This window comes from Mastomys coucha, unplaced genomic scaffold, assembly GCF_008632895.1.
Source record: "Mastomys coucha isolate ucsf_1 unplaced genomic scaffold, UCSF_Mcou_1 pScaffold16, whole genome shotgun sequence".
Taxonomy (NCBI): Eukaryota; Metazoa; Chordata; class Mammalia; order Rodentia; family Muridae; genus Mastomys; species Mastomys coucha.
The window spans coordinates 6,342,468-6,358,681 of NW_022196898.1; the positions used below are offsets into that span (position 1 = coordinate 6,342,468).

General features: G+C 39.0%; 1 protein-coding gene across 5 annotated transcripts in view; it reads right to left on the reverse strand.

Moving 5' to 3' along the window:
* Nbea (neurobeachin) overlaps positions 1–16,214 on the reverse strand; it is a 551,294-nt gene that overhangs the window by 195,462 nt on the left and 339,618 nt on the right. For all 5 annotated transcript variants that reach the window (XM_031373880.1, XM_031373884.1, XM_031373881.1 and 2 more), the window contains one exon: positions 8,013–8,137. In XM_031373880.1, coding sequence (XP_031229740.1) covers positions 8,013–8,137 — 125 coding nt within the window. The remainder of the gene's footprint in view (positions 1–8,012; positions 8,138–16,214) is intronic.

Sequence of the window (16,214 nt, forward strand, 5' to 3'; positions counted from 1 at the left end):
GCACTTGGACTTGAAAGCAGATCTTTACCTTGCACACAATGGGAGCAGTGCACCCTTTGTGTTTCTACCAAGGCACAATGTGCAGACATCGCTCATTCCTTCAGGTAGGCTGGACAGTCGGAGGAAAAGGTTGCTGATGTGTAGTACACATTCAGTATTAGCAATCTGGGTATTAATTAAGATTCAGTGTTCACAGATTATTCTGAGTGTTAAATCCTTATTCAGATTAGTTATGTTTGTAATGACTGACTGGAATTTAAGAGAGACAGAAGAAAATGGCTACCTAAGGCCCACAGTTATTGCTCAGTGGAAAAGGACACCAAGGACACTTGCAAGTAAAAGAATTGGATCAATATTAACGCGATTTTCATTTCATGCTTCCCCAACCCCAGTAAGCTGACAATATACTCTGATTATGTGAACTGCCTGAGAGTAACACAGGTTATTAGAGCAGGAGGTGGAAATGGGAGGCACTTTTTATATTGACAGGCCTGCTAATAGAGTATACTGATTTTCCAAGACATGTAATACATTTTCACAATTTGGTTCTGACAGCAAAACCAGAATTTCATTTATTCCTAATTCAAAATATTCATATGTAAGCAATATTTCTTAGAGCAGACCAGCAAAGGGGATACTCATAAACAGAATTTTAAGCACAAAGGTGCAATTAAAAAGGTGCAAGAAAATGTTATGCATTTAAGCACATTTAAGCACAATATAATGAGGAAGTGTTAATGTAATAATCTAAAAGAGTCAATGCAGAAAACTGTAGTCTATGCTTTTTAAAGAAAAACTGATAATATATATCATGTCAGCTCTCTATGCATTCATTTTAGGATAGATAGCTTTCATTAGAATTGTGACTAGCCATGAAGTTAGGGTGATGTATAATTATTTAGAATAGGATTTTGTTGTATTGAAAGACACATGGTGCATTTTACTTGAGGAAAAACAAACCCTGCTCTTGGATGATTCTAGCACTCAGTATCATACAGCTCAGGGCTATGTGTCTGAATTCACTGCGGGAGTCTGGTCCCTATGGTACCGTGCAGAGAGCAGTGATGGAAGGTTAGAGTACTGAAATGGAAGGACTGCGGCCATTTCCTCCTCCTTTAAGCACTGCTTTCCCCTAGGAGAAAAGAGAGGGATGAGGTGGGGATGGAATTTGGAAAGGAAAGAAGCCTGGTTCTTGTGCCCAGAGGGGTAGACAGGAGCATAATGTAAGCCTGGAATCCTAGGGAATCCTGTAAAGGAATAAACATCAAGTAGATGACATGAAAGCACACTGAAAGAGTGGAGCAGCTCCTACAACAGCATGGGAAATTTTCTTCTAAGTATCTCAGACTAAAGCAAAGAAGTAAAAACATGGGTAAAAGGATAGAAGATGCTTTGGGGGGTAAGCAACCCATTCTTTCTTATTGAAACAAAGCCTAGCTAGGGTGCTGATGATGTGCAGGGGATCTTAACAATACTTCATAAAATGTAAGAAGGGCTGGGGATGTAACTTAGTGGCAGAATGCTTTCTAAAATGCATGGGTCTGGGACCAACCCAAGTACCTAAAAAACAAAACTAAAAAATAAATACATGAATACAAAAATAAACATAATCAAAGCCAGTATAACAAGTAAAATAAATTGAAGAAACCCTCACAAAACATTACGTTTTTATGAGTGACACAATATATATCGCCCATGAATGACACTAAGGTGTTCTGTACTAGAGCATCTTTATAGGTGATGTGTAGTGACAGTTACCAGATATTATCAGGTAAACTCTACGTAAGGAAACAATTCACAGTGCCAAGTGCACAGAGAGAATGCGGTGGTGGTGCTCGGGGTGAGCTTTAGCTTCGCCCACCATATCAACGCTGCCTGCCTTATTTCCATGGTTTGATCTTTCCCAAACATAAATCTTTCAACTCATCTTCATGGCATCTCCCCATAGCATGAGCCTCTGTCCTCCTATGAGCCTTTGTCCTCCTGGTGGTACCTGTCTCCACTTGGATTCATTACTCTGTGTACTTCTGGCCTCTTCTTCACATGCCCACTCTATCTACTCACTGATTTAGAGCAATTCATTTCATGTTTTCAATTGCCACTCAGACACATGATGTCCATGGAGCTCACAGCACTATAAATACACTACAAGACAAATATCTATTATACTATGCATATGATTTACACATGAACATGTAACCAGTATTGGAATAAAATAAGCAAATTTATGAAGAAACTTGCTTTCAATTGGCACTTGGCAGCAAGTCCATTAGCCAAATTTTACCCTCACTTTCTCTCTCACATCTCCAGATGCTCTGAGTAGAACAAAGCATAAATACAAACAACTCACTTCAGATCTTTAAAATGACACATTTGTAGATATGTCTTTAGAAAACTCATCCATCAGTTGGGTTTCTAAAACTGATCAAAGATGTGGTTAAACATTGTGCAAAGACCTCATCAAATATATATCTATATCTATCAATCAATCAATCAATCTATCTACACACACACACACACACACACACACACACACGCACGCGCGTGCGTGCGTGTGTGTGTGTGTGTGTGTGTGTGTGTGTGTGTGTGTGTGTATACAGTAATTGGGTTTTATTAAGCACCTAGCTCTACAAAGCCTTGGTGCCCCACTGGGATATATAGAAAAATCTGAGTTTGGTTTGTAAGTGGCTTTTATTTTATCTGAGAACATTAAATGTCTAAAACAAAAGTAATTTCATAGCCAGAGCTAGAGGCTGACCCCAAAGACTTGCTCAGGGATGTCAGTTTCTTTCCTACTGAGTCATATCTAGTCTTACATCCAAGTACTTTCTGTATTTCTGTCATTAACACAATTACTGAGTCCAACATGTTAGGCCCTTCCCATCTTGGTGAATTCTATTCTATTTCTATATTTCTATTTCTATTCTATTCCCTCCCTATCTTGGTGATTTCTAATCTTCTCACCCTTACTTCCTCTGTCAGCTGGCAAATTCAGAATCTTCTTTTGAGGCAGTTTATAAGTCATAGCTACTATATGGTACCTTAGGACATCTAGTCTCCTGTGCTCCTGCAGTGCAGAAATGCTCAGTTCCAAAACCCAGTGCCTAGAACATACATGACACACAGAAACTCCTCAATAGTGCCTTTCAATTAGCACAAAGTTAAATATCTGAATCTACTTACAGTGTGTCTGATTCTTCAACATAAGAATAGGCAGCTTGTTGGAACAGCTTTTGATATGCGAAATAACACGTATGTCCGAATGGGTACTATAAGTATATTTGTAGCTTTTCTGAACCCATTTTAGGAAATGTCATAAGTCATTTTACTAGCCCATAAAGCCATCGGGTGAAGACAAGGGTAGGAAACGAAGCTTATGAGGTACTATCTAGAAGAGCTGGGAGATCTTTCCTTCTCTGAAAACAACTGCATCATTAATTTTTCAGGAAGTTACTGGAACCTAATTCCATCCACTAAATTTTATTCTAAACATGGAGATCCAATTAATAATGTACCAATTAAAGCAGGAGGTTGCTCATGTTTCTACATGGTAAAGAAGTAGGCTCTAAAATGCTGTAAGGACTGCAAACTCTTGAAAGAATGAAGACAGGTAATTTCAAAGTTTTTCTCAATTGCAGCATTGCTACACAACGTGGTTTCCACTCTCAATGCCTTCGTATTTCCTGATGACTGCATGTAACACATTACAGTAGCCATGCATGCAGTAGCAGGCTAATTTAATTCCAGCTCATTACGGAGATGTTTTTGGTATATCAAGGTCATAACTTGATGGCTTCACAAGCTTAGATAAATCAGGTGTTAAGCAGACACATCTCTGAGGAACCTAAGAATGTTCTCATTTGCAATTCTCAGCATATCTTATTATTTATTGCCAAAGAAATGACTGATTAACTTTGTCATCTTTGCTCTGTGTTTTTTTCCCCCTTCCCTCAGGCTGAGGCAGCCTGCCCTCTTCTGCAGTACCAGATCAGACCTATTTAAGATGACGTCTTTGATCACAAGACATGAAGCACTTGCGATTTTGGGCTTTGATGAAATGTAGCTCCACTGTAATTTTATGGAAGGGAAACGGAAGCCCAAATGATGACTGACAGTCAACAAAGAGGACCAAGCTTCCTCAGAGTTTGCCTTATTCTTTGTCCAATAATATTTTCACACACTAGAATACACCAGGATTTGATGAGTCTAGGTTTTACTTTGATATGTGACACTTAAAACCTACTTTCAATTGCTTACCTATTAGCTAATTTTGCCCAAAGAATAAATCATGCAGATGTGAAGATGAGTTTTAAAAGATTTTTCTTATGCAATTCTACTGCTATAGTTTGTAAAACTCCTGATAATCAAATTTTCATTTGAAAGAGGTTTTACCATTAAAAACCACCTAAATCACACTTTCAGGTCATGTAAAATTAGCACCTTAAACAGCAAGAAATAGAAAAAGGAATGCCTCTAGGTTTTTATTAATCACACTCCAACACCAGAGACTGAGACTGTGTCAAATCATACTGAATCTTTTGCACAGGATAACCTCATAAATTATTCAACTCATTAGTGTTACTAAAAAGCAGGGAAAACTCCATCACTGCGAAGTCTATTTTCCAACTGGAAAAAGGTCAACTATAAGTTTAAACAATAAAATCAGAGAATAAACTTTCAAAATCATTATGAAATAACATTATTGTCTTTTGTTTCCTTAAAATTATATCCAGCTGATTGTTTACTTATTTAAAGTAAGAATTCAAATTTTTGTTTGAGACTCCAAATAAACTGAAAATAATACCAAGAAATCTGAACTACAGCCAAATGTTCCTTCTCATCATGGGAGTACAGCTCCATTATAATCGAAACCGTGTGTCTGGATTTAGGATATAAGGAACGATCAATTGACACAAGACATTTCCACTAAACATGAAGTGCACTGTCCCTTCTTCACTTCTGTTCTCCCCCACAGGAGGCATCCAGTTTCCAAAGACATAACCTACACTAACACATGACGCTGGGCTTCAGAGTCCACGGATGTTTACCACAAAGAAAACACTGCCTATTTAAGAAACTGAAAGAGGATTTTTCAGTTTACAAGTCTCCAACAGTTATGACTAAAACATTACTTGGTTCCTTAAACACTCACTTGTTTCTACAACACAGATAAATGAAATAGTTTTCACCAAAATCCACGGCAGAGATTGTTCATATTCAAAGCCTAACGGCAAGACACGATTTACAACAAGATTTAATCCTAGGGAGGTAGAAAGGTTGCAATTATTTGCCAAAGGGAGAAGGAATGCACTTATTTCAGTTTGTCCTAGGAAGTGTTTAGGAATGTACAGCTTTGTCTTACGAGGGCATCCTACCCTGCTGACCTCACATCCCAGGACTACAAGGTGGCTGTTGGGCTGCACCCTGCTAGACAGAAACATACTTTAGAGTTTAATGAAGGATATTCAGACAATAGGTTGAGTGTTATATATTTTTGGTTTTCATTTTGGTTTTATATTGATGTTCTGAATATAAAACTTTAAAAACAGAATCTGCTTTCAATTAGGTTTCCCAGCGTCTATTTTTATTGAAGGAAGTGCTCTGAAATCAGTACTGGCAGTTACTTCCTCCTTCTCCTGAGCGAGTGCTTCTTGTGCATTTAGAGGGCAAGCAGGGCTAGAGGAACGGGGATCCTGGGTGTTTGCAACCTGCCCTCTACTTGTCTGTAGGCATCCCTCCCTGGAGTAGTTCCAACTTTCCTGCCCTGGGCTCCTTTTCTTACTGTCGATCCTCTCCTCTCCTCTCCTCAGCTCCTGAGGTTCACAGCTAGCAAGGCCTGATGAAAGCCTGAAAAGGTGAATCCTGGGAGGGAGAGCTGCAGATGTTACCTTTGGTCTTCCACACCATGACCTGAACCCTGGAGAGGGACCATCGTGTGTGACTCTACCATAAGAACTGTACAGATGTTTCGAATATTTGTGGCTTAGCTATGATGCTTGTTCCTAATAATTGTCAAAGAAAAACACCTTACTTTTTTTTCATTAAGGACCCTAACACAAGAGGGACAACAGGTCCTGAATACTGTTCATCATCTAGCAATTAAAGTGAATGAAAAGAACATATTTTAAATTCCCAAGTAGTACACAAAAGGCTTGCTAACACAGCTCATCCATTTCAAGCAATACAGGAGTACTATTTATTTTAGTTAGGTTTATTAACACTACTTTCTATGTGACTAAAATTTGAACCTATATCTCAAAGGGATTCTTAAAAGATACAAAGCAAGCACAAAGAAAACCATTTTTTAAAGCGGAAACAAAATGGCTATTTTCAAACCAAGCTCTTTTGAAGTAGCCTGAAGAATCCAGAAGGCAGCCTCTAGAGAACTAAAGCTTCTGTCACTAGTACTGATGTCACCTAGCCTAGCCTCTCTGACAAAGCACTTGTAGACTATTCTACTTTCAGATGACACAGACTGAGAGTAAATTAAGAACAGAACTTTAATCTCAACACTACAGAGACAGAGGCAGGTGGAGCGCTTGTGAGTTACAGGTCAGAGTCATCCATATAGTGAGTTGCAGGCCAGTTCAAGGTACTATGAAGAGTAAGTACCCTGCCTGAGAGGCAGCATACATGACTGTAACAACTCGCTTCAAGTTGGCTTCAAAGCCTTAGGGTGCTAAAAGCCTTAAGGGGTCGTTAGAGTTCATTCAAGGATTCCTTACAGTAAGGACTCCTTTGATTTATTGAAACATTTTTCATATTTCCTTCCACTGTATAATTAATAAGTAATTTTCTTAGGCTAACAGCTGCACTGAAACCCTTAGCTACAGTGTTTATTTGCTAATGATCTGTACTACTTTACATTCACCTCCTTAAGAAAAAGAATGGTGTGACATGATATGTACTATACAATGCTGCAAAACTATTTACCAAATGTGGTCAACTTTAAAATAGATAGTTCATTGAAGTACTCTAAGGTTAGTGAAAATGAATGTAGCAATAACTCTAGGATTTTGATTGTGTGTGCATGTGTGTATGTACTTGGGTATGCCATAGATTTGTCCTTGATTATTTTCCACCTTATTTTGTAAAACGGGGTTTCTCTTTGAGGTTGGCCAGTGAGCTTCAGGACTCTTCCTGTTTCTGCAATGCTGGGGTTACAGCTGTAACTTTTAATTGGGTGCTGGAAATCCGAACTCACAAAGTCTTTTACTGACTGAGCTATCTACACAGCCTGATAATTTTGGGAGCTTATAAGAATAGGGTAGGAATATTATGTGAGTAGGTTACTAACATAATTTAAGTTATATATTCATAGATATACAGAGAGAGGTACATAGTTTATGTCTATGTATGTATATACAGGTACACACACACACACACACACACACACACACACACACACACACTTATACCTAAATACACAGATCTTGCAGTAGGGCCTGTGCAGTGCTTCCAGTAGAAAAATACATAAAATACCCAAAATAAACAAAATGTACACACATACCGCCCCCCGCACAGGATTGCAATGTATGTTTACATGGCTTGTGGTCATTCAAATTTGAAAGACACTAAAAAAAATTCATTTTAATACAGTTTTAGGTTATCCTAAAAGTGTTAGGTTTCTACAAGATGTGAGGATTTAAGTCTCTTATGGTAAGCTGAAATCTTTTAAATAAATCTAATTTAAGAAATACAGAGATGAATTTGACCCAGATAGTCCTGAAGGGTGAGGCAGAATATAATATTTCTGACTTTTTTTTTTTCGAGACAGGGTTTCTCTGTGTAGCCCTGGCTGTCCTGGAACTCACTCTGTAGACCAGGCTGGCCTCGAACTCAGAAATCCGCCTGCCTCTGCCTCCCAAGTGCTTCGATTAAAGGCGTGCGCCACTACCGCCTGGCAATATTTCTGACTCTTAACTGAGTGAACATTACACTGCAAAAACAAATTATTATCACAAAGGACCCTCATCCGGGATAGATTCTACTACTAAGGCCCTGGCACTCACCATACTCCACTGCAGATTTGAGCAGTGCTTCAGCATGTGTAGAGCCAAAGGCATTTCGAACAAATCTTCTCCTTCGACGAAGATCATCCTCCCAGTAATCCAGGCGCCAGAAATCATGCAGTTGACTAGATGTGGGAAATAAATCATATTAACATTAGTAACAAAAAGTCAAAACTAGAAATTTATTTGTTCCCAAAATGCAAAATGTTATTTCATTGGTATCTGGAAAATTAGGAGCACTGTGTTTGTATTTCTATTAAAGTAGACAGAAGGTAAAATAGCTGTGTTATTCTCTTATATTGGAAATGCTTGCCTCTTTTCTTTTTTATAGTGTTCTTTTTCTCTAATAAAAGATTGATCCTGGGGAGTTTAGTAACAAACAAAATATCCAATTGCAAACATTAATGGCAGTTTTGTTTCTTATACAGTTTATTACAAGGTTGTAAATCACAGAGTAGACCTTACTACAAATAGTCTGCAATTTAATGACTATGGCTTAGTAGACTGAATTAAGAAGAATAAAATATTGCCCATGTGGATTTGGTAGAGAAATGATTAAAATAATGTGCTGAAATATTCATTGAAGTAACTCCCTGCTGCCCACAGCAACCTGAGAAAAGTGCAATTTTATCCATTATTAATAATACCAAATTAGTTGCAAAAATTTCCAGTATGTGGTAATTGTCTTTGTAAATTATTATTCTAATGTTAACAGTTCTCAAATGATTTTACAGCTTTCATCTAATATAAACCATTAACAACTGTGGTTATTACAGGATAACATTGTCTTCTACTTGCTGAACCGTTATTAAAACCCACAGTGTATTTCAAAAACTACCGAAACATGCTTACTACATGTCGAATGCAGCATTTTTTTGATGGAACTTCGCTTTCAATGTAACCCAATAAACACTGGTGATAATACCTCAGCTCAAAAAGTTAGGTTTTCTGTTTATATAATATAGCCTGATACAGTAAAAAAAATGATACTGCAACTTTTGTGAGCAGCACTATTCATAAAAATATGCAGAAAGCTTTCATAGCAGATTTTATACACATCTTATGTGTCACTGCAGGAGAACACAGCAAGGGTTGCTTTTGTTTTGCTTATTACTTGCATCATTAATACCATGTCTGGGATAAGAATGTTTTCAACAAGGAGTCGATGGATTGATTTCAGCTTCAGAACATCTATACTCTATAGCTAGAGAGATAGCTTAGCGGTTTAGAGCACTTGATATCTATAATTCCAGTTTCAGAGTAGTCACTGTTCTATTGACATAATGAGGCACCATGATTAACACAATTCTTATAAAAGAAAGCATTTAATTGGGAGTTTGCATACAGTTTCAGAGGTGTAGTCCATGTCACCATAGTGGGGAGCATGGCAGCATGTGAGTAGGTGCTGGAGTAGTAGCCCAGCTACATCATAGGCAGAAAGGAAGACAGCAACACAGTGTCTGACATTGGCTTTTGAACCTCAAATCCCACCCCTGGTGACACACTTTCAACTTCAAAAGACCCATGGTCTTTCATGGTCTCAATAATGTTTAAAAGTCTTCTAAGACTCATGCCATTTTTCAATAACTGTAAGCTGCTGTAAAATCAAAATAAAAAGGCAGATCACATGCTCCAACATACAATGTCAGAGAACATGCATTACCATTCCAAAAGGGAGGAAAGGAAACATAGTAAGGAAATACTGGACCAAAAAACTCCAAACTCTGCATTTCCATGTCTGATGTCAAACACCAAATCTTCAGAAATCTTCAAATCTTTCCAGTTTTGTTGACTGAAATATACTTCTTTCTTTTGAGCTGGTTCCACTCTCTGTTAGGAAACTTTCTTCAACAGATATCCTGTGACTTGGACATTTCCAACATCTTGGGGTCTCTAGGCAATCCAGGCTTTACTTTCACAGGATCATACAGTGGTCTCACAGAGCCTCTATGCAAGGATACCTTTACCACATACCTAGTCTCAGCAACTCTCCTTAGTCATAGAGGGAGAGTCCATAACTGCTTTTTTGTATCCTTGACCCTAAAGTTTAAACTGCATGGTAGAAGCCCCCAAGTTCTGCTGCTTGCTGAGACTGGAACTTGGCCTCTTGTTCAAATACGTCTGCATCAGCTTTCTATTGGTGGTGGTTGCCTTCACAGATTAAACTTTTCTTTAATTCCTTTCCACAAGTTGGAAGCTTGCTGGGTGAAGTCTTGCCCTGAGGTCACCACTCCTTTTACTCCATCCCAACAGGCTTTTCTTTAAACTTTATATCTCTTTGAGCATTGGAATTAGCTCCATTATATTTCCCGATGTTTCTCCCCTGCTCAAACTTCATTTTGTATTTTTCCTTGCTCAGCTTGCTCCTTATAATGATATAACACACACGATATTAGCCTGTCTTGAAACCTCCTCTGTCAACACCATTAATCCCAAACTCTTCAATTTAGCCTCAGGAGCAATTTTTTTTTTTTTTTTTTTTTTTTTTTTTTAGGGCAAGGACAAAAAGCAGCCACATACTTTGCCAATACCACAAGAATGGTCTCATAGTCACTTACTAATAGTATTCCTCTCTGAAATTCCCTGAGAGTTCCTTTAGCACTGTTTTCCATGTCCTACTAAGATGGCCTATTAAGCTCTGCCTAATGTATACTATTGTTTTTCTAGTCCAAAGTCCCAACATCTTCCATTTCCCTGCATATAACAGCATGGTCAGGCTTGCCACAGTAATATCCCACTCTTGGTGCCAACTCCTGTCTTAGTCATTCTTCTACTTCTGTGAAGAGACACCATGATCAAGGTAATTCTTATAAAAGAAAACATTTAATTGGAAGCTCGCTTACAGTTTCAATTTTGTTTAGTTTTTGGTTTTTTGTTGCTTTAGTTTCTTTAAAGGGGTGGGCTACTCTCATAAACTAGACTGAAAACTGAATTTATATGATAAAGCAAAACTATTTGGATATATAGCAATAAAAATTATTCAAGAGATCAGATAAAAAATTAGAGTCAGAACAAAGAGATACTTTACTAAATATATACATGATCACCTGGTCTTCCACTTGTGTGGAAAAACATGGTAATTAAGATTATCAAGTATCATGGTAATCATGATTATTAAGAATTCTGTGTAAGCCATCTAATCCTGCCCAGACAAAATAAAAACATGTATCTGACACATTGATAATTAAAAATTGTCTTCACTTGAAGAGGCACAAATTATATAATGTGCTTTTATGAAATCCATGTCTTCATATGGTAAATATATGCCAGTAAATGATTGCATATTAAAACATGGAACATGCATAGTAAATGGATGGAACTTTAGAATATCATTCTGAGTGAGGTAACCCAGTCCTCAATGGACATGCATGGTATGTCCTCACTTATAAGTGGATATTAGTCATAAAGTGCAGGATACCCATGCTACACTCCATAGACGCAAAGAAGGTAAGCAAGAATGACAGCACAAGCAAGGATGTTTGATTCTCACTTAGAAGGGGGAATAATATGGTCACAAGAGGCAGATGGAGGAATGGAACTGGGTGGGAGAGGGGATGGGGAGGGAAATGTGTGTGTGGGGAGTTCAGAATTAGGTATGGGGAGAAATAGGAGAGATTGCCAGAGATTGCCAGAGATTGGGCCATGATAATGAATGGAAATCTGCAACTGACTTGGGGCTGGGGAGGTGGGGGACATCTCCAGGACACGAGAGACCCTGGATAAGGGGGCACCCAAGAATCAATGGGACTTTAGTTGTAACTCATAGCATTGAGTATATGGAACCTGAAGAGCCAACCTCGTGTAGCCAGACAAGAACCCCAGTGAAGCAATAGGGATACCAACCAACCTATAAAACTTTCAACCCAAAACTTATCCTATGTATAAGGAATGCAGGAATGGGGAATGGAGCAAAGACTGAGGGAATGGTCAACTAAAACTGTCCCAACTTGAGACCCATCCCAAGGGCAAGCACTAATCCCTCACACTGTTAATGATACTCTGTTATGCTTGCAGACAGGAGTCTAGCATGGCAGTTCTCTGAGAGGCTCCATCCATCTGCCTACTCAGACAGAAGCAGAAACCCAGAGCCAAACAGTGGATGGAACTTGGGGATTCCTACAGAAAAATAGGGGGGAGAATGAGGGTGCTGAAGGGGATAGGAACTCCACAGGAAGAACAATGGAGTCAACTAACCTGGACCCTTGGGGGCGCTTATAGACCAAACCAAAGACCATTCCCAGGCTGGACCTAGGCCTCCCTGTACGTACATAGCAGATGTGCAGCCTGGTCTTCATGTAGGTCCCAAACAACTGGAGCAGGGCTATCCCAAAAGTTGTTGCCTGTATGTGGGATATGGTCTTCTAGCTGGGCTGCCTTATCTGGCCTCAGATGGAGAGGATGTGCAAAACCCCATAGAGAATTGATGTGCCAGGGTTGGGGGATACCCACATCTTCTCAGAGGAAAAGGGGAGAGAGTATAAGGGGAGGGGGAGTGACTGGGAAGGGGCAGTGAGCAGAATGTAAAGTGAATAAATAAAAAAAAGAAGTGACCAGCACAATGGAGACAAAACAAAATAAAAGAGAACAACAAAAAACCCCAAACCAAACAATAAAACCAAAAAACTGGAGTGTGCATTATTTGTCAGTTGGCCTTTGCTCCCCCCTCCCCTTTCCTTCCTTCCTCCCTCCCTGTTTTGTTTCGTTTTGTTTTATTTTGTTAGTACCTAAGGATTAAAGCCAGGGCTTTGCATGTGATAGGCAAGTACTCTATTACAGAGCTATAGCCCAGGCCCTAAACTATGCAGTTCAGTATTTTATGCTGATAACTAGAGTACCTGAAGTATATAAGTTAAATGGGTAGCTTGTAATGGTATATAACCTATATTCTAATACACTTATTATTAAGATAAAAATGTCATCGTTTCCTCCTTTTGGTTACACTGTAGATTATACTTCTCCCATCCACATTTCTTTTTTCATTTTCTTTTGTTAAAGGAGACATGATCTTGTTATGTAGCACAAGTTTGCTTGACCTTGTAGCAATCCCCTACCTCAGTGTGTCCAGTGCTGGTAGACAGAGTTGGCCAATATGCCTAACTCTGTATGCACATAGAAAAGCATGCTTATGTGACTTCTTGGCCAGTTACTTGTGAGCAACAGCAAGTCACTTCTAGACAATAGTCTCAGAAACAATGGCTAGAGTGCCATAACCCTTTCCCTCCACATGCCATCTTGTATTTAAGATGCTAGAGTGAGCTGGGCAGTGGTGGCACATGCCTTTAATCCCAGCACTTGGGAGGCAGAGGCAGGCAGATTTCTGAGTTTGAGGCCAGCCTGGTCCACAGAGTGAGTTCCAGGACAGCCAGGGCTACACAGAGAAACCCTGTCTTGGAAACAAACAAACAAAACAGAAGTTAGAGTGGCTTCTGTGAGCAGAGCCTTCCTGAGGGCCTGCTGGACATAGGTGTGAATCCCCGAAATGTTCAGGTTGTTTGTCACCTCAGTATAATCCAATAGTTGTCAGAACAGTAATTGCATCAGACCAATGAACAGGACACTAACCACGACATATGCTAGCTTATTTAGTCGTCATCAACTCCAAATGAGAAAGGCATCACTATTGCCCAACCCTATAAGAAAGGAAACAGATTCCAGGAGGGGTTGATGTTCTCCAGATCAAGCAATCACTTAGTGGCAGAGCAAGTGTGTGTGTTGTGGTAGTCTGATTTCCTAGCTATACTCACTCCAAAGGCAATTGAGAAAATGAATTCTCCTGAGGATATGACATTGCAGGCAGCTGTTTCCTGCCTCCTTCCAAGCATAGACAGCCACCTGGGATGAACACTGGTAATTATGGGAGAGACACAGAGGACTGTGAAAACTCATGCTAATGTCGTCTAGTAAGTTTTAGGAGAGATACATTTATATTCTTTTAAAAATTCTCATTAGCATATTATTCATACTTACCCCATAAGATAGACCTTATTTCTACTATCAGTTTGAAGGGGAGGCATGTCTATTTGATAAGAGGAGGGAAAATCTCTTAAGAGAAAAATCTTTATACTTTCCTTAAAATAATTATTTCAAAGACCTCAAGGACTTATGTTTGGATCTGTGCCATAGGAAAGGCCTTTGTAGAATCTGGGCTTATATGTTTGATTTTTTAAAATTTGCTTTTAATTTTTCTTTTGTTTTCCTCAGAGAAGGCAGGTGCTTTTATTTGTTTGTTTGTTTGTGTTTTTTTTTTTTAATTTTTGTTCTTTTTTAAGCTTTTTTGAGACAGGGTTTCTCTGTGTATCTCTGGGTGTCCTGGAACTTGATTTGTAGACCAGGCTGACCTATGATAGGTGGTCCAAGGAAGGAGTCCCTCAAGATGCCAGTCACACAACAGGTGGGCTCAAAGCTCCATTCATCAACATGACACCCTTTCATATTCCCTTTCTGACTTATCCATATTTCTCAACAGCTCTGGGTTGCTATTTGCACAGTTGAGTTTGTAATTGAAATCCTCTGGATTCATGTTTTGCATCAGGGACCATTTTGGTTAGTATTCAGTAATCACACAAGCTGGTATTTTTTAGAAAGCAATGTGATTTGAAGATTCCATGCACCACATAGGTAACAAAGAAGCATAACACACTAGCTAGCATAAATCTAATTTTGTCCATAAGACATATACATCCTCTATAAGAAAATGAAAGAATATTGTTTTTAGAACTTAAAACTGGGCCTCTAAGGTAATTCCTAGAAATGAAACTTTTCTCCTCCTCTTCCTTCTCCTTCTTCTATTTTGCTTGAGTTGGTTCTTTTCTAACTCAGATTTCAGTGCATTAGTGTATTCATATCAAGTAACCATAATCCTTGTTGGTGCCTTCAGATCCCTATATAAAATCTCAATGTATTAGTTTCCTTGCATTACTATAGAAAGTCAGTGATATCATACAGAATACAAATATGAGCAATTTTAGGTAAGTTTGTAACTGATGACTTGCAAATGGAAAACCGAAGCAGAAGGTTGCTTGTGATTGTTCCTACAGAACCACTGCTATTGTCCTCCTGTCCTTCTTGCACACTGGCACTAGTTCACTCTCACCCAATCCCCATGAAATGAAAGCACCATTACATAGAATTATACACAAAAAATGCAATTAAGTCATATGGATAAGCACTTCGACAAATTCATATACACAAATATATCTGAGGACTGTGTAGTAAAAAACAACAGATTCTTTTTGTTTGTTTGTTTGTTTTTGTTTTTTGTTTTTTCAAGACAGGGTTTCTCTGTTTAGCCCTGGCTGTCCTGGAACTCACTCTGTAGACTAGGCTGGCCTCAAACTCAGAAATCCACCTGCCTATGCCTCCCAAGTGCTGGGATTAAAGGCTTGTGCCACCACTGCCAGGCTAAACAACAGATTCTTAATGATCTAGTTTGGTATTCAGTGACACAGATGAAATCTTCGCCTATTATAAAAAGACTACTTTTGCTTTTCTATGGTTTATAATAGGGAAGCCGGAAGTTACTTTTTAAAAATATTTTAGTATTCCATGAGCCCACCTCACCTGAGGCAGGGCTTACTTTGTAGCCCAGGATAGCCTATGAATCACTTTGTGGCTGAGGCTAATCCTATATCCTGGCGATCTTTCTACCTTAGCTTCCAAGTATTAGGATTACAGCTGTGAACCACCCTGCTGGGATTGAGATGTTCTGTATATTATTTGTTTGTTTGTTTGAGACAGGGTTTCTCTGTCCTAGAACTCACTCTGTAGACCAGGCTGGCCCCAAACTCACCTAGATTTGCCTGCCTCTGCCTCAGAAGTGCTGGGATTAAAGGCCTGTACCACCACAGCCTGGAGTTTTGTCATTTTTTTATTTACATACACTTCATAAAGTGTCTACATTAAATATACTCTATGGTATAGTACAACAGTGTATAAATACACATTACACAGTATGTACGCATTATGTATGCAATGCAGCATACGAACCCCACACACTATTTTAAAGACAAGGCTTATCGTGTCAGAAGCAGGTGACTACCACATCTGAAGGGCCTTATGGAGTGATCATTCTGAATCACTCCTCCCCCACTCTGCGTGTTAGTGAAGCTGAGCCTGTACCTACATCTCCAGTCTTCCATGGAGCGTCTAGAAAGCTGGAATGGCAGCTAAAGCCTCTGGTTAGTGGTTTAAGAACTTCCAGCA